The sequence below is a fragment of the Tauraco erythrolophus genome, chromosome 8 (genome assembly GCF_009769465.1).
Source record: "Tauraco erythrolophus isolate bTauEry1 chromosome 8, bTauEry1.pri, whole genome shotgun sequence".
Taxonomy (NCBI): Eukaryota; Metazoa; Chordata; class Aves; order Musophagiformes; family Musophagidae; genus Tauraco; species Tauraco erythrolophus.
In genome coordinates, this window is record NC_141472.1 from 23,822,364 (window position 1) to 23,846,470 (window position 24,107).

At 36.3% G+C, this 24,107-nt stretch overlaps 1 protein-coding gene across 1 annotated transcript in view; it reads left to right on the top strand.

Moving 5' to 3' along the window:
• Positions 1-315: 315 nt before the first annotated feature.
• The window catches only part of TTC21B (tetratricopeptide repeat domain 21B), a 38,304-nt gene continuing 14,512 nt past the window's right edge, over positions 316-24,107 (top strand). The window contains exons 1-20 of the mRNA XM_086615417.1: positions 316-345; positions 582-711; positions 1,676-1,786; positions 3,071-3,237; positions 4,488-4,610; positions 7,841-7,998; positions 8,395-8,479; positions 10,032-10,130; positions 10,706-10,898; positions 11,880-11,977; positions 12,486-12,686; positions 14,489-14,618; positions 15,066-15,223; positions 15,898-16,122; positions 16,921-17,159; positions 17,492-17,564; positions 18,569-18,679; positions 19,865-20,003; positions 21,211-21,317; positions 23,842-24,030. Coding sequence (XP_086471543.1) covers positions 325-345; positions 582-711; positions 1,676-1,786; positions 3,071-3,237; positions 4,488-4,610; positions 7,841-7,998; positions 8,395-8,479; positions 10,032-10,130; positions 10,706-10,898; positions 11,880-11,977; positions 12,486-12,686; positions 14,489-14,618; positions 15,066-15,223; positions 15,898-16,122; positions 16,921-17,159; positions 17,492-17,564; positions 18,569-18,679; positions 19,865-20,003; positions 21,211-21,317; positions 23,842-24,030 — 2,757 coding nt within the window. The 5' untranslated portion in view covers positions 316-324. The remainder of the gene's footprint in view (positions 346-581; positions 712-1,675; positions 1,787-3,070; positions 3,238-4,487; positions 4,611-7,840; positions 7,999-8,394; positions 8,480-10,031; positions 10,131-10,705; positions 10,899-11,879; positions 11,978-12,485; positions 12,687-14,488; positions 14,619-15,065; positions 15,224-15,897; positions 16,123-16,920; positions 17,160-17,491; positions 17,565-18,568; positions 18,680-19,864; positions 20,004-21,210; positions 21,318-23,841; positions 24,031-24,107) is intronic.

Consider the following 24,107-nt stretch of genomic DNA (forward strand, 5'->3'; position numbering starts at 1 on the left):
ACGCTTCTCGTTTAGCATTCTGACCGCGACAGCCGCAACTGACAGCGGCACTCCCGAGGGAGCGCCGGCGGGCCCGCACAGCCCGCCCCTCCTCCCGCCCCTCACCCAATGGCAGGGCCCCCCCGTCCGCCTCGTCCCGCCCCCATCTCCCGAGGGCCCAATGGGCCGCTGGACACGTTCCGGCGTTGTTCACCAGTTTTTCTTCCCGTGTCTCTCCCGCCTCCCTTCCCTCCGAGCCAATGGCGGTGGGCCCTGCCGCTGGCCAGCCAATGACGGCGTGCCGCTGGGCTCCTTCTCGCCCTTCCGCTGCGCTGGGTAGCAACGATGGACGCTGAGGTGCAGCAGGTGGGTGCTGCCGCCGGGCCCTCCCCTGTCCCGGGTCTCTCCGCGGGCGTGAGGCTGCGCAGGGGCGGAGGCCGGCGGGTGGGAGAGCGGGCGGGCGGCGAGTCGCAGGACGGGGCGGCGGGGCCCGAGGAGGGAGGGCGAGCGGCCAGACGGGGCTGGTCCGGGGCGGCCGCGCGGTCTCCTGCCGTCCCGGGGTGGAGCGTTCGCACGATGAACCGAGGCCGCCTCCCCCGCAGGCGCTGCTCAATTACTACTGCCAAGAAGGCTACTTCCACCACGTCCGGGCGGCGGCGGATGAGGCGCTGCGGCGGCTGGGCAGCGATCCGGTGTTCCTTTTCTACCGGGCCTACGGCGCCCTGAGGGCAGGTAATGGGGGCCGGGGGCTGGGGGTTGTGTCCTGTCCCTCCGCTGCCCTCCCAAAACACGCCCTTCCCCCACACACCCCAGTCTGAATGAAACTGATCCAGACCACACAGTGCTGAAGTGAAAAATAATGAGACTTTTTTTTTTTTTTTTTTTTTTTTTTTTTTTCCTTTTTTAAATGGTTGCATGAATGTGTGTCAGGTAAACGGGTTCCTTGGAGGGAGTTGGAGCTCTGCCCAAAGGCCCAATTGCATTGTGTCACAAAGATAAAGTTACTTTTTCCAGGTAACATCCCTTCCCTTCCATGCAGCTGTTTCTGACTTTCTTATATCCCTCTGCCTCAGAGGAACTGACAGCTAATACCTATTGGGAGGATCTTTGTGTGCATTAAACTGTTTTGAGAAGTTTATTTAGCCAAATCTGTATTTCAAGAATGTCACAGAACACTAACAAATACCCTGAAGTGGAGGAGGGCTGTGGTAGGGGGCTAGGAGGGATTCAAAAGATTCTGAGGTGGTATGTCTGTTCCCAGACTTCATGGCTTTTTCATTTGTTTTACAGTCATACATTCCTGTTTTTCAAGATGTTGTCTCCTCTGTTGATGTTCAAGATTCACATAAACAAGGCAAAAATTCTGGCTATATAAAGAAACAGGAGTGAAAAGAGCTGCTCAATGCCCTGTATAAAACAAAAAAGATGATTTTCATCTTTATGGCTGTTGGCAGAACTAGCACATAACTCCTTTCAAGTTCTCTGCATTGAGATGCTTTTTTCTTTTTTGTGTCTGTTTGAAAGACTTGCACAAACAAATGAAAATGGATGTGTGAATAATGAAGTTATGAAGAAAGTGACATCAAAAACACAGAAGAAAAGGTTTAGGGAAAAATTTAAGTCAGATTGAAGTTTCGATGCTGATATTCTCTGTCCTGAGAAATGTTATAGCCTACTCTGTGCTTGTTTTCACTAGGTGATATCCAAGAGGGTATTCGACAGTTGGAGTCTATTAAAAACAAACAGGAGGTGTCACTTTGTACAATGATGGCTCTGATTTACGCCCATAGAAAGAGCCCTAATCCAGGTATGCTCATTAAGACAATACTGCTTCACATTTTAAACAGCTGAGTGTGAAGATCTGAGAGTTGTAGCCTCTGCCTGATTTGAAAAATCTGTAGGTTCTGCCTAATTTGAAAAGGTATACTCCAGCTTTGCATTTGACATAGTATCTAGTACCGAATTGAATGACACTTAAGAAGACTGTAAACAAAAATGCCAAAACACAAATCTGTGAAGACTAACACTAAAAAAAAATAATAAAAATCTGACTTCTCCACCATGATGAAAAATCTTTCATGGGAGAAAAAAAAAACTTGAGTCAAGCTCCTTGTGATTGTTGTTCAGTCTTGTCTGATATCGTTACTTTTGAGCAAATCTGCAATTTAAGAATTCAATAAAGCCACATCATTTCTCTCTTTCAAGTTACCCTGACCTTACAAATGGAGAAAAGAATTTTGTGAATGTTGGTATACCTTTCTCCAATCTAAAAAATGGGGTTATTTTGCTAAGAATTATATTCTCAAAACCACAGTTGGTTTATCAGATAAAGAGTTGTCATTAAACTATTGCCCTGGTATCTTCATAACTGTGCAGTTTTATGACTGTTACTGGCAGTTTTGTTAAGCAGTATGATGTGAAACAGCTCTGACTAATGACATCACTCTTAAATTTGAGGCCCTGAGGATTAATACTTCAGGGCAGCAAAATTATCATGCTTTTCAAGACTCTCTGAGAAAGGCATGGCAGTAAGAGACATTTGATTTTTATGGCTCCTAAAAAAGGACCAGAAGCAAAAGAAAATATTTGGCAGTAAGTCCCACACACCAAATGAAATTTGTGTGTGGGATTAACCCGATGAGAGCAACTGACAATAACAATGAGGATGTAAGAAAATGAGCTTTAGTGTTAAGAAATACATCACACATTTTCAAGGGATCCTGGAGCTAAATAATCTTGTATTCAGCATTTTAGGGCTACTCTACAGTTAACTGTTTACTCATTTGGCAGACACTGGTACAAACATGAACCTTATTGTCAACTTTCCATTTATCTGGCAGAAGTCTCAGCTACAAATCTAAGGTTAAACAAATAGCGGGGTTCTTGCACAAATGACCATGTTGATGGGAACCCTCTTCTGTCTTTTATGCCTATACTTGATTAATATTTTTAATTGGAAGGGATTGCTTGTGTGTTTATCAGTATATAATACAGAAAAGAATGTTTGCTTCGGAGACCCTCAACTTATGTGCTGTTCTTCTGTAACAATTTGAGATGCTATCAGCAAAAGCTCTGAACAAATCCTTTTCAGATCGAGATGCTATTCTAGAGCTGGATGCAAAAATGAAGGAGCAACGTAAAACAGCAGGACAGCAGGCTCTGTACTTCGCGGGCTTATTTTTGTGGCATCTTGGTCGTGAGGACAAAGCCCGTGAATATGTTGATAGAATGATCAAAGTTTCTGGTGGTGGTAAAGAGGTAACTTTTTTTTTCCTTTGCTTCTTGAAACTGTCGTAGTTGGGGTATTTTTGCTTGTTTTTGGTTTTTAGAGACACTATTTGGGAATGTTGCTTAGTAGGAAATATTTCCAGCTGAGGTATTTAATAGATTTGAACTAATTATTTGTTTGTGTTTTTTTTACAGAGAGACATGCACATAAATAAAAATGTGCATTAGCATTTAAATATATGGAAAACAAGTAGTTTTCTTTTTTGCAAAGTTCACTTATGTTTATGTCTTTTCCTAGTTTTAGAGTACAAAGTTACCTGTACTTAAGATTTTTTGGGGAGGTGGTTAGGGGTGCTTAAACTTAGTGAAATATGATTTGCTTAGTATATACGATTCGTTTTGATAAGTTAATTTATGTACTCCTTATATAGAGTATATGAATTTCAGCCAGTTTCTGTTGCATAACAAAATTAGAACCCTGATTGTTAGCAGTTACACAATATGACTCTTTTACTAGCCTTTGAGCTTTAAATACATCACTCGCTTCTTTAACTTTGTTACAAAAGAGCTAGTGATAATTTATACTTTAAATTTTTGTTTGGATGGCAGTTATAATTTGGTTAAATAATCCAGCACTTCAAAATAGATTTGATTTACTTAAGCTGTAGTTAATGTCAGAAACACATAAGAGAAATACAATTATTTAATTAAAAGTAATAATTCCTTCAATGAAAAGACACATTTCACCTTTAAAAGTTCTAAGTACTATTATTTTTTTTTTTTTTTATATAATACTGTTGAGGATTTGGGAAACAGATCTTTGCCCTTACAGGTTTTTCTTTTTAGTCAAACAGTAGAAGAAAAAAACAAGTTTCTCTCCTTTTTCAACACCTCATGTTTCTCAGTGTCTTGTGTAAATATAATCTTAAGAAAGTATTCTGCAGAAACGTTACAGAAAATGTTCTTACTGTCTTATACACTCACTTCTGCAAGGTTTTGGTCTGTCTGCTGAGCATGTTAGGCTAGTTCAGTGCCATTTTTTTTTTAATCCTGTAAGTAAATATATTATTTGATTAATTTAATGCTGGAATGAATTGCTAATATTAGGTTATGCTGTAGACTGGTTATCATTTCAAATATATATAGTTTTTTTTAAAACAGTTAAAAATAGATACTTCAAGTCCTATTTTATTTTTAGGTTATTTCCACTTATTACTGTATCTAGTATACTTTCTTACTACCTATTTAATGAAGAATTCAAATTTATATTTTGTTTACAGGGGTTGATCTTGAAAGCATGGCTTGATCTCACCTGTGGGAAAGAAACTCACATTAAAAAAGCTGTGAAATACTTTGATGAGGCACTGCAGGAAGGCACTGATGTTTTTGCTCTGCTTGGGAAAGTAAGTTTACTGCATGATTTTAACACTTCCTAAATGTCATATTGGTCTTGTAGAGTAATTAGAGAGATGCTGAGAAGAGTTGTCTATGATAAGTGAGCTTGTCCAAGGAGTAGAAATATAGCTCAGTCATACTCTTTTTGTTCTGAGAAAAAGACAGAAATTAAATTTGTATTGATGTATGAAATTTTTAAGGAATATAGAACAGTTATCACACAAATTGATTACTAGCACAATAAAAATATACCTGACATTTCTGCTTCCTGTGGTAGATAGCCCATTTTAAATAGTTTGTAGTTAATTTCAACAAGTAGCCAAGGCTTGTAAGCTGCCTTACTTTCTTTGTAGATTAAGATAAAGGAGCATGCGTGGCTTGCAGTAATGGTACACTGTGTCTGTTACTATATACATAATTTTTAATTTCTGGAGTGTTCTTGTTGTATTATTACATTTCTGTAGTATAAAACATTGCTGCAGTGGGATATTGCTTCACTAAATAGAATTTCCTTTTTGTTTTTTTGATGAACTGGAGCTGATAACTATTTCTTCCTTCACATCTGTATTTCATAGAATCATAGAATCATAGAATGGTTAGGGCTGGAAGGGACCTTCAAAGGTCATCTAGTCCAACGCCCCTGCAAGGAACAGGGATATCTCCAACTAGATCAGGTTGCTCAGGGCCTTGTCCAACCTGGCCTTGAACGTCTCCAGGGATGGAGCATCCACCACCTCTCTGGGCAACCTGTTCCAGTGTTCTACCACTCTCATAGTAAAAAATTTTTTCCTAATATCCAACCTGAACCTACCTCCCTCTATTTTAAAACCATTACCCCTTGTCCTATCATAACTGGCCCTCCTGAACAGCCTCTCCCCATCTTTCCTGTAGGCCCCCTTGAGGTACTGGAAGACCGCTATAAGGTCACCCCGGAGCCTCCTCTTCTCCAGGCTGAACAGCCCCAACTCTTTCAGCCTGTCCTCATAGGAAAGGTGCTCCAGCCCTCTTATCATCTTCGTGGCCCTCCTCTGGACCCTCTCCAACTGGTCCATGTCCTTCTTATGTTGGGGACTCCAGAACTGGACGCAGTACTCCAAGTGAGGTCTCACGAGGGCAGAGTAGAGGGGGAGAATCACCTCCCTCGACCTGCTGGCCACGCTCCTCTTGATGCAGCCCAGGACGCGGTTGGCCTTCTGGGCCGCAAGAGCACATTGCCGGCTCATATTGAGCTTCTCGTCCACCAGTACTCCCAAGTCCTTCTCCTCAGGGCTGCTCTCGATCCAATCACCACCCAGTCTGTATTTATGCCTGGGATTGCCACGACCCAGATGTAGGACCTTGCATTTGGCCTGGTTAAACTTCATGAGGTTGGTACGGGCCCACCTCTCCAGCCTGTCAAGGTCCCTCTGGATGGCATCCCTCCCTTCCAGCGTGTCGACGGCACCACACAGCTTGGTGTCATCGGCGAACTTGCTGAGGGTGCACTCCACGCCACTGTCCACGTCACCGACAAAGATGTTGAAGAGGGCCGGGCCCAACACGGACCCCTGAGGGACGCCACTTGTGACCGGTCTCCACTTGGACATTGAGCCGTTGACCACTACTCTCTGAGTGCGGCCATTGAGCCAATTCCTTATCCACCGAGTGGTCCATCCATCAAACCCATGACTCTCTAATTTAGAGAGAAGAATGTCGTGCGGGACAGTGTCAAAAGCTTTGCCACAAGTTCAGGTAGATGACATCCATTGGTCGACCCTTGTCCACCGATGCTGTCACCCCATCGTAAAAGGCCACCAAGTTAGTCAGGCACGACTAAATGCCTGACTAAATGCACTTAAAATGCTGCACTTTATTCTTTTTTTTTTTTTTTTCCTTGGAATAAAATTTAGCTACCAGATGATACTTTAGGATCCATTAACCATCAATGTGAAACAGAAAGGTATAGATTAAATGCAATTAGTCTAAATGTATGTTGAGGTTATGATTTTACTATGTACACAAGAAAAACTGTTTTTACTCATGTATTTATATGTAAGAAATGAGGTTTCAAATCATCTGAAAATGTAAATATATGCATGATTTCTTCCTTTTTACACAGGATATCCATCCACATTACAGAATTGCAGTGTGGCATGGCAAAAAAAGTAGTACTGTGATCATCTGTGAACATTGTTAACACTCTTTTTTTTAATCATCATTAGTCTATTTTAAGTGTTCATTTTGATTTTATTTCATTAAGGGAATGGCATGAATTGTTTTGTTTACACATTTTTATGTTTCAGAGTATACTACTTCTGTATATCACAGGTATTATTACTTATTAATATAATGTTTGGTTAATGTTCTAAAGCTAAACGCAGAAAAAAATTTTCAATGAAAATAAGAAGACTAAAGTTCAGGAGAGTTTGCACAATAGCATTTGATTAGGCATGTGTGCTTGGCTGTATGTGGACAGTTGAGTTCCATTACCAGTGTATATCAAATTTACTTACTGCAATTAGATTTTAGACAGACAGCTATCTTGCTATGGCTTAAGAAATTAACTCTCAGAAACTACTATGTTTGCACCATCTGTGTCTCAAAAATATGAAGTAAAACGGTATACATGCAGTCACCTGGAATACAGTAAGTAAATTTTAAGCATCAAAGCAAAATAGAGGATTTAAGCGCTAAGTTGATTTCTACTCAAATTCATTTAAAACTATGGTACTTGATACTTCTAAAGTAGTTTTGTGTTTGGAGTACCTTGAAAATTGCTTTACAATTAAAAAATTGTTAATTCTGGCAACAGCAGTGACCTACTGAGTGTGGGTTTTCAGACGGCACGTACCTCAGGGCTTGAAAAATGTTTAATCTGTGGGTTGTGTTCAATATCCTAAAATTGTGAGATGCTTTATACGCCGTTAATTGAAACCGAAGACAATTTTACTCTTCAGCTACATCCCTCTGTCTTTTTCTTGCTTGTAACTGACTAGTAACTTGTAAATGCTGAACTGCAGTTACCTTTGTTACAGAGTGCTTACCACACACACCAGGTTTGCTATTTGATTGTTGCAGTTGCTGTAGTTGTGGTTGATGCTGAGGTAAAACTATTACTTAAAGAAAGATTTTTTTTTTTTTTTTTCCCCTCACTAGCTCTTTTTCCTGGTTTCTGTGTGAAAGAACTTCTGAGTATTCTGAATATTCTCACCTATGTGAGCATATGGGCTTTTTATGTGACTTCTCTTTCTCCCCTTAGGCACAGTATTTTGAGGTCCGACAGAATTATTCAGGAGCTCTGGAAACTGTGAACCAGATAATTGCAAACTTTCCAAACTTCATTCCTGCTTTCATAAAGAAAATGAAGCTACAACTGGCCTTGCAGGACTGGGAGCAGGCAGTTGAAACCGCACATAGGTTGAGTATGAAGTAGCATACCACTAATTGTGTTCTTGCCATGTTTACACTGTAAGAACACTTTGAAACAAAATTAGATAGGTTTCCATCAATTTTTAGTGAATTTTAATTAGTTAAATCAGTTTGCTTTTTTTTTAAAATTAAACTAAGTTAAGTTTTATTAGAACCCAGCCTTTCAGTTCTGTGAGGATACTACATCAATATGTGAATCTAATTAGGATGGAAGAGGACCTTTTTTGAGACAGGCATGAAGTAACAAAGCTGTATTTTCATTTGAGAGCTATGACTTAATGACTATACAGTACAAGTTATCTTATTCCCCTTTTAGGGTAAAACAGATGATTGAGCAAAGGTTTTGTTTTGGTTTCTTTACATTCACCTTTTGTTTGGCTTTAGATTATTGCAGATAGATGGCCTCAATTTAGAAGCCATAAGAATGGAGGCTCTGCATTATCTGTGCAGGGAAGGAAATATATCTGAGGTGAGTCTTTTTAGTAGTAGACTGTTGAGCATAACACAGCCTTTGTAGGGACTAGATTGCACATGAATTATCTTATTTATATCTTCTCCTCATATACTTTGTCTGGTCCTGTGCTACACTTTTTATCTGCAGGAAGAGGTGTATTCACCTATTTTGACTCAAATGACTGCTTTAGCTTATTGTTGTGGTGTTTTCTGGATGCCAATTTTTTGACATAATTTTTTACCTCCATCTTTCCAGAGAACAGGAATGAAGCCAAACAGAAGTCTCATCCAAACAGTTAATTGAATCATGTTGATCTGAATCATCAAAGTAGTCTTCTGTTGTTTAAATGCTCTTTTTATAAATTGATAAGTTACTGTAAGCCTTCTATTAATTTTAAGTATTTTATTAATTGAAATAAGGGAAATAACAAGGTCTTGTAGGGATGCATTTTTGGAAGGGGGTTGTAGTCACTTAACAACAGTCTGCGATGTTACCATGCTATGTTCCCCCTTTTTTGACAATTACTGTTTTTTTTTTTTAACTCTAAGAATTCTCTTTAACTTTTCCTCTACTCCCAAGATACTTTTCTGCACAGGGATATATGCATGTATTTTGTACATATGGTGCTCGTGCCCTTTTCCAGGAAATTTTGAGATACATTATCTAAACTGTCATGAAAAAACATTATGTTAAAATATCTTTCTCATTATGTAAAAATGCTGGTATAATTTAAGTGGAAATTTCGCAAAAAAAGTAAATTGTTTTCAGTGTTTTGTAGGTTTTTTCAAGTTCGAGAGGAAAAAGTATTTTAGGTTGTTTAACACATTTTTAGTTATTGAGAAGAAATCTGTAGTCTTTAGTGTATTTATAATCAAATTTAAGTCTTAACTTATGCACAATCATAGGAAATACGGAGAAACAGTAACAGTTGCAAACTTTGATTCAATAAACCTGTTCAGAAATAAAACTTGCTGGACGTAGTAGGGAGTAAACAAAAGATTCTGGCGTGAAAAGTCACATGTGACTCAAACCCGTGTCTGGGAAAAATTAAAAAACCTGATGAGATTTAAACATTATTTAGTGTCTACATTTACAGTTGTATTTAAAAGCTCCATGCACCTCATTATTGTAACCCCAGAAACGTCTAAAATACCTTAGGTGGTTTGTGAAACTGTAATGTTAAAAGCCTGAGCGTCTGGAAATGTTTTGGTTTTGAGCATGTGTGTCTATATCACAATGAAGCCCGAGCAAGATTCACAGATCAGGGATTCCTCAGACCATCTTGCTTTGTGGACTTTTCGTATATCAGATTCAGTTCAAGTGTTTCACTTTTTTAAGAGCATGTATAGAGGACACATGACCTACTTTATTGTTACTTTACTATTCCAAAGTATTTTTCTAGGAATTCCAAAATAAATCTAAATCCTAGCCCTGAAAATTTCTGAGTTTAAATTTCAATATATTATTGTATAGTAAAATATGTGACTAGTTTTTAGTGAACACTATTCAATTGTCCTAATCTGTTTGTTCTTCCTGTTATTTATTATGTTACTCCTTCTTCCCCAAGGCTTCAGCAAGACTGGGAGACCTAATTGAAGCACTGGACAGGTTAGAACCACGTAATTCACAGCTCTTCTGTAAAATGGCTTTAGCTTTCAGTAGAACAGTGAGTATACTTTTTTCTGAAGCAGCATACAACTATATATATATCCTAGTTTTTGTTTTATTTTCTGGTAGACAGATGTGAAATCTTTACTAAAAAGTAGAACATTGCAGATTACCTTGTGTAGACTTTGGTAACTACATGTTTCAAGTTTTACATTCAGTATGAATTACAATACTTAAGCCATCTCATTTCCAAAAATATTTTTACTGCTTGCTTTTAAATGAGAAACAGGTTTCCAATGAAAATACTCTCAAATGTCTACCAACTATTTTCTTAATGTAAGTTAATTGCATAGCCTTGAAACTGAAGGTTTCTTTAATCTTTGTATTTATCAGAATCGTTTTAAGGAAGCATTCAAAGCAACTATCAACTATTCCTTTGTTGTATAGCATTGTGTATTTATGTTTGGATCCAGTACGCTTTATTGTCACAATTTTTATAGAATTACTAAATATTATATTAGTTTCATATAAGATGCTGTTGCCTTAACTGTTACAGCAATATTCAGTGTGGTTTTCCAAGTGAATCTGAAAAAGAAGAAAAACTTAAGGTTTAAAGATTATTCTTACCTTTAGTGTGGCCGAAACCAACTCATCCTTCAACGTACACAAACCTTAGTTGAAAGAGCATCTGATTTGGAATCCAACAATGGAGAATTTGCTACTGAGCTTGGCTACCAAATGATTTTACAAGGGAAAGTGAAAGAAGCTTTAAAATGGTACCAGACTGCTATGACACTTGATGAAACAAGTGTTTCTGCACTAACTGGTAAGATATTACACTTTATTTTGATTTTTACTCGTCTTAAGACATAAATGATGCTTTTTTTGATCAAGTTTTCCTACTGCTGCTACTAGGAAGATCTAGAGCTTTGGGCGGTACTTCCTGATTCATGTTATGCTGTCTTCCTTGTAGCAACAGTTTCTCCTTACTGGATATATCTTTCAGAACTCCCAAAATAATGGTGAGGATAGAGATATGGCTGTATTTTTTTTTTTTTTTTTTAAATTTTATTTCTGTAGTGCCCAAGGACTAGAGAAGTCTTAGGTGCTACAAGAAAAAAATTCAAGGACAGTTGATAGAACAAGCTGTCCATGGATACATATGTGTCTCAATTAGTTTAAAAAACATAATCAAGTCAAAACGTCTGATACTTTCGATGTACATGTTATATTCTTTGTGTAAAAAAAAAAAAAAAAAGTTACTTTTGATGAAGTCCATTTGCTGTACAGAAAATGGAGAGTAAATATGGCATACTTGCATCACAGATTTTCCCCTGCTTTTTTTTTTCCCTTGATTATGCTGTTGCCTTCTGATCTGAAACTTAAAACAGTGTGAAAAAGTTTAGAGAGTCGGAGTGGTTTGTGTGTCTGGTTGAGGGGGGAGAGGGATTTAATTTCATTTTGCTTTTTATATTTGTTACGAATTTAGAAGCCAAGCTTTATGATGCTTCTGCTTAGTCTAGAACTAGTTGAAGATTTACTGTTTTAAACTTTGTAATATAAGGAACGAGATCTTTCTGTGAAACCACTTTATAGCATTGCATATATTAATATATCAATTGTGCATCATCTGTCTTGGTATTTCTAAGTACACAAAATCTGCACTACAGTAACTCTTGATCTATTTTTTTCTTCTCGTATTACCACTTCGTGAAGAAGCTGAGAAGAGGAAAGGTTAATTCTGGAAAACAAAGCATGTGTTTGATAGAAAGACGAATCTGCAATAAAATGTTTAAATATGTTACAGGAATTATCCGTTGTCAGCTAATACAAGGGCAATTAGAAGACGCAGAGCAGCAGTTGGAGTTTCTTAATGAAATTCAACAGTCCATTGGGAAATCTGGGGTAGGAGACATCTTCTTTCATTAAAATACTTTGACTAAAACGTAAATTGTGATCTACTAGCTACTTCATGTTCTATATTTCAGTCACTTGAGCAGAGCATTCTTAACAGAGTACCATTAAATCTGAATTTCAGTTTTTCTTCATAGCAATTGAAGTTAATGTTGCCTAACTTTGTAACACAAGGCTGTTTGCTTGCAGAGCAAAAACATCATTGCCTTCCTGCAGTGCTTTATCTCTGACAACAAGTTTGAAATGTCAGGAAGGGAGGCATATTGATTATTTTTGGGATTTTGTGCTCAGAAAAATTTAGAGCTTCTTGCACAAGTTAGAGTGCATTGATATACTAATCAGCAGTGTCACTTACAGTGAACATAGTAAAATTACAGTATCCCTAAATATAAAGAAGCAATGGCTAACAATAATTACGAAGTATTGTATGAGTAACAGATGAACGTATCTGGAGTATGGAGAATGTTTTATTTCTTTTTTTTTTTTTTTTTCCCTGTAGGAATTATCTTTCCTGCATGCACTCCTAGCTATGAAAAAATGTAAGAGACAAGAAGAAATTATTGCCTTATTGAATGATGTTCTGGATACTCACTTTTCATCTTTGCATGGTTTTCCTCTTGGTGTGGAATATTTTGAAAAGCTAAACCCTGATTTCTTGCTAGAAATCATTAGGGAATATCTTAATTTTTGCCCAGCACAGGTAAGCAGCTGTAAATCACATCTGTCTGAAAATGGAAATTTTTCTTGGATTTCATTTTGAGATCAGTTAATCATGAAGCAGAAATGCAGAAAATTTTCTCTCTTAAAAGTGGAGTTTATTTGAAGTGTGCTTTAAGATTTTATACCACTATTTAATCAAAATAACTATGAAAATACATCTTTTGTGAAGTGAGGAAGTTGCAATAACGACACCTGAGGAAACTTGGGATATTTCTTTAATGCATTATATGTGTGTATTTGTACTTTTTTAGTATCTCTTTTGATCAGGAAACTATAACAATACAGTGAACAGTGCTATCTCAATGTGAAACTAGAATGTTCACACTGATGATCCTATTCTTGAAATATTTTTGTCAGCTCAGAATATCTTTTCAGCATACAGGTGTTGTTTCTTCACGTCAGTTTTTGTGTGTTGATAAAAATCAGTGAAATGCTGCTACTTAATATTATTGTTACTTATTCCAAAGAAAACTTTCACTTACTTAGACGACTAGTTTTCTCTGACTGAATTTGCTTGTACTCATTTTGGCAACAAGGGAATGTAGAACTTAATAAATAGAATAGGGATCTGACATCTCTCAAGCAAAAGAAACACGTTTCAAGCTTCTTTAAAAAATGTCTTCCTTAAATAGATTATTCATCTGAAATAGCTGGGAGATGAATTTTTTTTTATCCTGTCATTAGTGGATTTCTAGCCTAATTATGGAACTTTCCCATAAATATTTGTTTATGTACAGTTTTAAAATCTACCAGGCAAACAAGTAGTTTAGCATTGTTGTGATCTGTCCCCCAGTCTATAATGAACTGGCAATGCTTGAATGTCTGCAGCATCAGTAGCAATGACCATTTCATGTCACCGGTGGAGATAAATAAGAGGTGTCATTCTATGAGGTACTATCTTGTCTTAAGATTTCCCTGGGGTGTGTTCCAGAAGTACTTAATGGTGATAATGATTTTTAATTTGGAATGAGAACTGTTTTTCCTGAACTATTGTCTATAGAAGATTTGTAAAAGAAAAGATAAGCTTTTAAGTTTAAGCTAAAGTTTCATTATCTCCTTATTTCAAAAAGGAGTTGGTGATATTAGAAAGTGAGTTTAGCCAGGTGGTGGAGGCTTCCACTGTGATAGTGGAGGATTACTGCTTCCCCAGTGGGAAGCCTTTTCCTGTTTTATTTATCGACTAGCTAAAGTAATAGAGGGAGATGAGCAACGCTTCTGATAATGAGCAACTAAAATGTGGTACATTGTACTAGCAGTTTACATGAAAGTAGCTCGCTCTTAGCTGCTATTTTCGGGTTTTCTTGCTAGCAGTATGGGTATGTTCCGTGACAGGGAGTGAGGGTAGGTGGGATAAGGCCAAAACCTTTGCTCATCCTGGTCATTCATTCCCACTTCAGATCTCTTGAAATTTACTTCATGTTACCACTGTATCGGATGAGTTGGCATGGTAATTCAGAGTATGTCGCCAAATGTTTATGGACTGACTCTTCAGCTCGTCACGTGTTTTATCATTCTTGAAGTCCGTGAAGCTGTCTTGTGTTCCTTCTGATATCAAGAAGTTGCCCCCTTAAATTTAAAACATATTTTTATATTTCTTCATAATGACAGCTTTCAGCTTTTTGGGCTGAAGAAAATAACAACACTTAGCTATTGCTCATTTGGGTTTAAAATGAAGCACAGACCTAAAATGAAATCTAAGTCAAAAACCTGTCAACTGAACTGTTGTGTTTTGTTTAGTGTGGTGTTTGGTTTTTATTGGGTTTTTGCTGTTGTTGTTCCTAGCCTGCAAGTCCTGGGCAGTCTCCTTCACCGCTTCTCAAGCACTGTGCTTCTGTTCTCGAAACTGTGGTGAAAACTGTGCCTGGTCTTCAGCAAGCTGTCTTTTTAGTTGCAAAAGTTAAATACTTGTCAGGTAATAGTTAGCTCTCCACTTCTTTAGTTTCTTTAATATAAAAAAATAATTTCACATTTTAAAATTATAATAAATATTTTTCTTTCACTGCAGAACACTGCATTATAGCTAAGTGAAGAGCACTTGCACTGCCTTTTTTTGTGATTTATATCAGCATATCTTAGTTGTACAGACACATAAATATGTTGGTTTTTTATGTATTGCTTCCAAAAAAGATCACTTATTGAATGATTTATAGATAAAACAATGGGAAAACATCTCACCTTTGACCTGGTTTTGATTTTATTTCATAGCCACATAGAACTTTGTATATGAGTTTATTCACTAAATGCTCACATTTATTTTAAAAAACAACAAATTATAAAATTGGTGAATAATTAATAAACACTCTATAACCTCTCTATTTCATATCAGCTACTTATCACTTTCCTTTTTTTAACTTCCTAGGGGATATTGAAGGAGCCCATCGTAATCTACAGTACTGTCTTGAAAGGAATCCTTCTTACGCAGATGCACACTTACTGATGGCCCAGGTGTATTTGGCTCAAAACCATACTAAACTGTGTTCTCAATCCTTGGAACTTTGTCTGAGCTACAATTTTGAGGTAAATTGGACAAAAGAATGAAACCATTTTATTCAGTCAGTCGTCTGAAGTTGTATGTTTTGGTATATAATAACTTTTAAACTGAATGTTTTATGACTCTTTATTACAACATATTGAAAATTTTTTGGACTACAGAAGAAATGGTAGCTTTTCTCAAAAGAAAGCTTTAGATTAACTACTTAGTTAGGAGATACTGAGGGTCTTGCAGCTTTATACACAGTTACGTTGCCCTTATTGATATTTCCTTTTCATGTGAAGTACGTTTTTAAGAAGGTGGAGAAATGGCAGGCAGGACTTGTGCCAAATAATGATTGTATACTTCTTTTAGTTAATAGCCTGATGAAGTCTGTATACAGCAGTGTGGGAGATGCTCAAAATCCCTTAAAATTCAGTCTAGTTTCAAATAATGCTGTAAGGAATGTTTTTATATCCCAGAGTCTTATCTCACTAATAGCTTTTCCTTTTTTAATTAAAAAACTTACTTAATTACTAGTTCGCATACTCTTTGAAAATTATAATATTTTCATAAGTAAATTACTGAAATAGAAATCGGGTATATTTAGAGGAAAGAAGGAACTGAAATCAATATGCTAAAAAAAAAAGTCTTTCAGGGGGTTTGAATACTATGCATAAAGTAAAATTTGGAAACTCCTTATCTCGTTATGTTTTTTTAGGTGAGAGAACATCCTGTTTATCACTTAATTAAGGCTCAAACCCAGAAGAAGATGGGAGAATTATCAGAAGCTATTAAGACCTTACAGATGGCAAAGAATTTGCCTGGAATGAGAAAACCTACAACTTCCTCAAAAACTAAAGGGAAAATAATTCAGATTGATGCAAGTGATCGTGTGTCAGTCTTCCTAGAATTAGTAGAAGCTCATCGTTTGAATGGAGAACCGGTAAGATGGCAAACTTGTTAAGGTGTAATACATTCTGAAAAGAATTTCCTCTTCCCGTTAACAGAAAGGTCTGTCCTCATTAGTTCAGCATAGAAAACCATCACCTCTTTTACCAAGAAGATTTGCTTGGTAAAATTTCCAAGATGTTAATAGCTGACTTGACGGCTTGTACTTCAAATTGTACAGAGTAAAAAAAATCTACTTGCAGGTGCTCAATTTTGACTCTGTATAACCCCTTTTAATTTTGAGGAGGAGATACTGTTGATGTACGTTTGCTGGCATGTAGATTCCTGTTTTACTGTCAGAATGCTATTAGACATATTTTTGGATCGTGTCCTTAGCTTTGTATAGCAGCATCCATACTCTAAGCTGTATCTCAATAAACAGTAGGACACTAGATATGTCTAAGAATGTAAGAGAAGCCATACAGTTGTGTAGTTGGAAGCGAACTCTGGAGGTCATCCTGCTCAAAGCAGGACTTGGGTAGAGCAAGGTGCTGAAGGCATTCTCCGGTTGAATTTTGGGCATCTGCTTGTATATATGCAACACATATATTATTTTCTCTACTAAAACTTTTTCTGGTAGTTCACATCACATACATTTTATTTTCAAAGTCAAGAGGAAAAAACATTTTAAATGTTTTGGCAAAACAAATGGATACTATGGTTTGGGCTTTTTTGGGGGTTATTTTAGTTGGCTTGTGTAATGCCCTCAGGCATTCATTTGCTTATGATGTCTTTATTTTTGACTGTTCAATAATAGGAAATACATTAATTCTATTAGTTTTATTATTTGTAGCATGAAGCCGCTATAATACTGCAAGATGCCATTAATGAATTTTCTGGAACTCCTGAGGAAGTAAGAATTGAGATTGCAAATGCAGATCTGGCAATTGCTCAAGGAGATGTCGAACGAGCCTTGACTATGCTCCGAAATATTACACCTGAACAGGTTTATTTTGTACAAGCTAAAGAAAAAATGGCAGATATTTATCTTCAGTACAGGAAAGATAAGAAGTTATATGCCGGCTGCTATAGGTAAAAATTTGTGGGGGAGGAGGGGAGTGTGTGTGTATATTTTCCTAGATGTTTAATGGTAGCATGAGGAGCTCATTTCTTTTTCCTTTCTACTACAATAAATCAGAAATATTTAGTAACATAATGAATTCATTTTGATAAGTGTTGTAACATTTAAAAGAATAATTGGAAGTCCTATTTTGGAAAGATCTCAGATTTTTTTTGTTTGTTTTATTTTCAGAAGTAAAAACTAAAATCTGCAGAGGATAAAATTGTTGTGCCCTATTTGTTGTTGTTTAGATACCAGTATTGACATGTTAAATATTGAGCAAGGTTCTGTCTTCTGTTTCCAGAGATCTGGTAGAAAAACTACCAAGTGCTCATACTTTTCTTCTTCTTGGTGATGCATACATGAATATTCAAGAGGTAAGTGCTTGCTAGAGATGAATAGAATGATTGAGTCCTTGGTTGACTTTGGCAAGTTGAGACAATGTAGCATGCTGACTCATATTGATTGGTAGTTGGCAAATAGAAACTACTTTAGGATGTAAAAAATCATAATTACTGGCTAGGAATGCAACTGTTCTAAGTTCAAAGAAAAAGCTGTTGAAAATGCATCTCTTCTAATAAATGACTGGATTAAAGTCAAGGAAAGAATTTTATCTAGAAGAAAACTGACCCATAAGGCTAAGAAAAATTTAAAGCGAGAGCTAAATTCAATTCAGCAAGAAGTTGGAGATGTTTAGAAGAGTTCTGAAGCTTAGAATAATTCTAGGTAACTTAGTTCTCACATTGAAAGTTTTATTTAAAAATTTTAAATTATTGAATTCCTATACAATTTTTACATCCTTTGCTTTCTTCATGAACTGGAAATGTTATTCAGTATTTGTAGAAAACAATGTAGTCAAGCGCACATAGGCATTTGAAGGATGCTTATTTAAATTCATATTTTGAAAGAAGAAACTGGGTTAGGACACACAACTAATAGTTTAGATTACTAGTTTGGGGGTCTGTAGGTGATTAATGGTTGTCTACTTATTAATGTTTGTGTGTAGTTTTCTCCTTACTGAAGCATAAAGGAATTTGTTTAGATCTGCTATAACATGGATAGAGGAGAGAAATGGATGATCATCCCCACTAATTAGTTTGCATAAGTTTGTTAACTAGTGAAAATAGTAGTAGAGACATTTCAGTGGAAAAAGAATCAGGTTAATTCAAACTCACTTGCTTGCCAAGTTCTCTCCACATCGTATTTTAGCATGGAAATGTAAATTTACATGGGCTTTATGCTTCCTGCAATTTCATAGTGACCATTCTTCTCCTGGAAGCATTGTAGCTTATGGACCAGTAGTACTTGGAGGTGTTACCAGATTTTGTTTTCTTCATACACTTTTTACCTTAATCTCTGTTTTTTATCTATTACTGTGAAGCCTGATGAAGCCATAGAAGTCTATGAGCAGGCCTTGAAGAAAAGTCCAAAAGATCCAGCTTTAGCAAGTAAAATTGGAAAAGCCTTAATCAAAACGCATAACTATTCAAAGGTATTCTACACATACTGTGTTCGGCTAGTTAAGTATTGTGTGCATTATTGTGAACGCGTGGGCTTTGCCTGATTTTGTTTTCAGTTTGAGGAGAAGCAGCATTTCACTTTAAAGTGCAAAACAGGCTATTTGTCCTTAAAGTAAGTTTGTAGATCATCTTCAAAACATCTGTTTAGAGACAGCCTGGGAAGGAAGCCAGCAGGGCTGTAATGCTGGTCAGCGTTACAAGCAGTATGTGATTCCTGTCTTGCTCCATGGTACTTCAGACCTTTTTTCTTGTGCGTAATAATTTAATGTTCTGTGAGGTTCATAGGCTTCCTATAGAAGTAATCTGTATAGTAATGGGTGTTTTATGGCCTTTTTTTATTTTTGAGGTTTTAGCTATGTTTTCCTTACAGTACTTAAGCCTAAATAGGTAACCTGCCTTTGTGCATTATTATGCGTGTTTAAACATGTTCTATTTTAAAACAATGAAAGTTAATAAAATACTTCAAATTTATTTTGAAAATGTAACTCTGGAACATAATTCCAGTTCTCGTTTTTCCCTTTACTTAGAGAAGTAAAATCCCATTTCAAGACCATTGAAGTTGTTATTTGGAAGTGTTTTTTTAAATTTATGGAATAAGAGTTTATTGCTTTTTTTCTTGAGTAAATATTTGACTTTGAATTGATATGATTGCCAGTTTTTATGTTTAAAAATGAAAGGGAGAAGACTTCTTTTTATTAGATTATGTTTAGTTAGTATTTTTAACCTTTTCATTACTTCTTATCTTCATGTTTTGCAGGTAAACTTTGGGAAAATATTTGTCCTTTGTATACAGTAAAACAGAACTTTATTACTACAGTCTGACTGGAATTATACAACTTCAGCAGCTTATGAAAATGTAGCTTAATTGGCAGTGATGCTGTCAAAGATAGAATGTGATAATGTGGTTAGGCTATGTTAATGCATGTTTATCAAAATGTGGGCTGTAGTTCTTCTGTTTATCTCTAATTTGGCATTATGTTTTTGGAAGTCTGAACTTGCAACTAAATAAGATCTTTTTAATACAGTATTTATTAGAAATGACTTGGTTACAAGAGAAGTGAAGAAGGTAGAGAAAACTAAGCAGCATGTCATTAAATACCTAAGTAGCAAGGTGATTGTCTTCAAATAATACTCAGATTTTTGTTTCTTCCTTTTAGGCAATCAGTTACTATGAGGCTGCATTGAGAAGTGGTCAACAGAATTTCCTATGCTATGATTTGGCTGAGCTTTTAATGAAACTGAAGCAGTATGAAAAGGCAGAAAAAGTTCTTCAGCAAGCTTTAGATCATGAGCCTGGTAGGAATGTTACTAATTTACAGCAAAGCATACAATTTCTACTGTTGTTTGTGTTTTCTGCATGATTCTAAGGAATAAACAAGTTCCATGTAGACTTTTTTGAACTATAAAACACAGGAAGCTATTAAGTGATAAATGAGAAATGCAATCTAAAATAAACTTCACTTATATTTAAAGGTGCTTTTGCCAGGACTTGTAAACTTGGAACACCTGTGATAGGTGAAGTCAGTAAATAGAATAGCATGCAAGATTGATTCTCTTCTGTGCTAACAAATGTGCTGATTCTGAATTGATCAAATATAGATGAGTCTTCTTGCATTAGGGAATGGTTGTGTAAGTGGTAATGCTATCCAGTATCCTTCAGAGCAAAGAGGTTGAACTGGTTGAAGATGTCTCTTAGGACCCTCTTTTACATGTTAGAAATGTGCACTTACAAAGCTAACGCTTCTGGATATTTTTTTCCTTATTTTTGTTAAAAGGCAATTAAGAAGCTTTTAAGGTGTTTAGTGTGAGCTATTGAGCTATACTTTTAATTAAGGACATCTTTTTGCAGTGTTATACTTGTTAACTTTCATGTTACAAAACTTTCTGAATAAGAAAACAGTATTGTCAAGTCTTGTTACTAGTCACTGTAGTCTTATGTCACTATTTTACTGGTTTTTCATACTGTGCAGGGGAGAGTTGGTTTTCTGTCTTGATTACTTCTTACTGAAAAAAGAAGTTTTACTTCTTTACTCTCCCAAAAGAAAGGTAGTTTGACGTCTGACTAGAAATGTCATCAAATAATCTTATGCTTTTTGGGTTTACGGTAGCACTCATTGAATAAATTTGGAAGTTTTTCATTGACTTTGAGGAGGATTTAGACAAGAAATGCCAGAAGTGGCTTTATTTCCTGTCCACTTAAATCAAAAGCTTTTCTCTCATGTTTCTGAGAATGCACATAGACTAGACAGTAATTTTTTTTTTTTTATTTCTTTTACATCTTTCAATGTCTTTGGCCTTAAGTCTCCCTCTGTATGTAGGCTGTAATGTTTACTCTGCCCACTAACAATATACCAAGTCAAATCGCAATCCTAAATATGTAAGATTGAGCTGTGAACTTTTTACTTCAGCTCTTGCCTGGAGTATGTAGAGAGCTTCATCTTTCTCTGACTTTACCAGGATCAGTTCTTACAAGAATCATGTTTATTTAATGTTGCTCCTATAGTGAATGAGTTGTCTTCTCTGATGGAAGATGGACGTTACCAGGTGCTTCTGGCAAAAATTTACAGCAAAATGGAGAAGATTGACGAAGCTATTGTTTCATTACAACAGGTAAAGGGGAAAACAAAAAAACCCTATGAAAGATTGCAATGTCCTCCCCTGGTTTCACTTTTATTCCAGATTCTAACCACCATATTTTTGTGAATGAGGAAAACATATACATAGTAGGGATAAAGCACCAGTGACTGGTGTGAAATGTAAAGAACGTAAGTGGTTAGAAAGTCTAAGCTTTTTGTGAGCAGTGTGTTTGAATTTTAGTTCAGAATGCAGACTTTTGCTGGAAGCCTACGTTTGTACGATGCCTTCATTTGTGTGTGGACCATAGTTTTAGCAGAGTAGGTGAAAACAAAATTGGTGATGGGGACAGCTAGGTTACATATCTTTAACTCTGCATTGAACACACCACTCATAGAACAGTCTGGAACAGCTCTCATTTTGTTGTACTGCTGTTTATTTTAAGTAGCAATAATAAGACCTCTTCATTCTGGAGTTGAATATTATCACGCAGACTGAGGCTTGAAAGAAAAAGTTGGAAGCTAGAGATAACTTAATCCATTTAGAAGATGCTTTCTCAACACAAAGGTTGAGCAAGAGGTTGGGTCAGTACATTCTCTTCCATTATACCTCCATTCTGTTACAGAAACAATAAGCCTTGGTAAATTACGTAGATGGGTTAGAAAGAGAATTGTACATAAGAATTAAAATCCTACTGATACTGCTATTCAATCTGTTGTTAAATTCTTACTTCTTTTTTCTTTCTAATGTACTTTTTTCTTTCTCCAAGTTGACTTTTTCCCCTCTGTTTTCCTTTAGTAAATTTCTCCTAAAGCAGTCTACTTCTCGTACTCTTTTCTTTCCTTCTTTAGTTCTTTCAGGTTTCTCACTGTATCGCACTTCAAAAACTGTGTTTGTCTCGTCTTTTTTTCTTTTGTTGTGGTTTTTGTTACTGCCTTCATAACTGTCTTCCCTTTTACCTGTTCCCTTTTGAAATGTTTTCCTGGCCCCTCTCCTTTTACTGCCACATTCATTTACAGAAAACCATCTGTATCTTGTTATTTCAGCAGGATTAACTGCTCCATCTTGTTATTGGCTCTTCTTAAGCAGGTTTCTTCCCTTGGTTTCCAGAGTGATATTAGAAGTTCCGCCCAGGTTTTACTTTGTGTTTTAATTCTCCTTCCCTGCTAGGCAAAACAGTAGTGGGATGAGAAGAAGCAAAATAATAGTAGTGCTTCCTCCTCTTCAACTTGTGAACTTTTAAACGATCAAAGCAGCTTTTCTGAGATTTTTATTTCAATTTTAAGATAATTACAAAACTGCTTGAGCAGAAAGAGGGAATCTCTTGTGTGTTAATTGACTAGGATTCCAGTTGAAATCAAAGAAAACTGATCAGGCATAATCAGAATTAGGCATATTTCTTTCATTATCTGCCCTCTTTTGGTTCATCTGCTATTAACAAAGAGCTCTACTTCCATGTTTCTTCTGGGCTTTTCTTAATCACTCTCTAAATGAAGGACTTCAGAAAATAAAATTTGAATAATGTTTTGCCTTTTTTTTTCCTCTGAGTTTTCTGTGCTTAATAAAGGAGTTAAGTACATACACCTTCTGGGTTTTGGCCTTTGAGGTCTTGTTTATACGCATTAGAAGCTTAATTTTAAGAAAATAAAAGAAAAAGGCATGTAACATTTCTGTTGAAAACTTTTGATGTAGGAAGATGGCTTGCAGGCTAAGGAAGTTCCTAACGGGAACCCGTGGCAATGATGATAAAATTGTTCTAAGCAAAACTGTAGGACTTGTGTGCAAAAGCATTGCTTTTCTCTTTAATAATGAAGCGTTGTTCAGTGATGTTCTACACCAGCAGTTTTGTAATTATGACTCTACTAGTAGTTATAAATTGGAACATAACTATTTGAATGAACCATTGAAAGGCTAGTTATAAATAATGCAAGGCACAGAAATAGGAGGGAAATGTAGACCAATAAAATGTCATCTTTACTCAAATAAATGTATTTGAACTAAGCATTACTTAGATGTAGTATTAAACATGCTTATTCATACCACCCTTTTCTTCAAGTACACAAAGGGTAAACTAGATCCTTCACTGGCTTTTTGCTTCAGTGTCCTGTTCCTTACTTTTCACAAAACACAGTATGTATGATTATCTCAAAATTATGTTCTATAAAGTGTAGATTATACATTATTGGATTGGCATGCAGTTGTCATAAGGAGTATTTTAGAAGAAGTGTATTGGGATTTCATCTTCTTGAAAGCATTGAACACTAGGTTGCTTTTCAGCATGTTTTTAATGTGAATTTTGGGGAAGCAAGACAGTTTGAGACAGGTTGTTGAAGGACAGATATTGGGAGTGTATGTTTGTTTTGCTTGTTTTCATTGATTTGGGGTTTTTTTATAGCAGAGACACTTTTACCCACTTTTTTATTATTTGGGGGTTTTCATCTATAAAATACGTAGTGTGCTTATAGAACCTTTTAAAAATTAATTACATTATTTTAAAATAGATAATATAAAATTAATTTCTTTGAAAATTTTTGACTGTTTGCTCCTTTCTCCACACTAGGCTCGGGAATTACAAGCCAGGGTGCTTAAACGGGCTCAAATAGAACAGCTGGATGCAGTTCCTGCACAGAAACAGTTAGCGGCAGAAATTTGTGCTGAGATTGCAAAACATTCTACAGCCCAGCGAAACTATGAAAAAGCAATTAAATTTTACAAAGAAGCTCTTGTTCACTGTGAAACCAATAACAAGGTCAGTTCTCCCTCTGACTATTTTGCATTGTTCGTCCATTCAGGTTTCATGTCTAGTAATACATTTTTCCAATTATC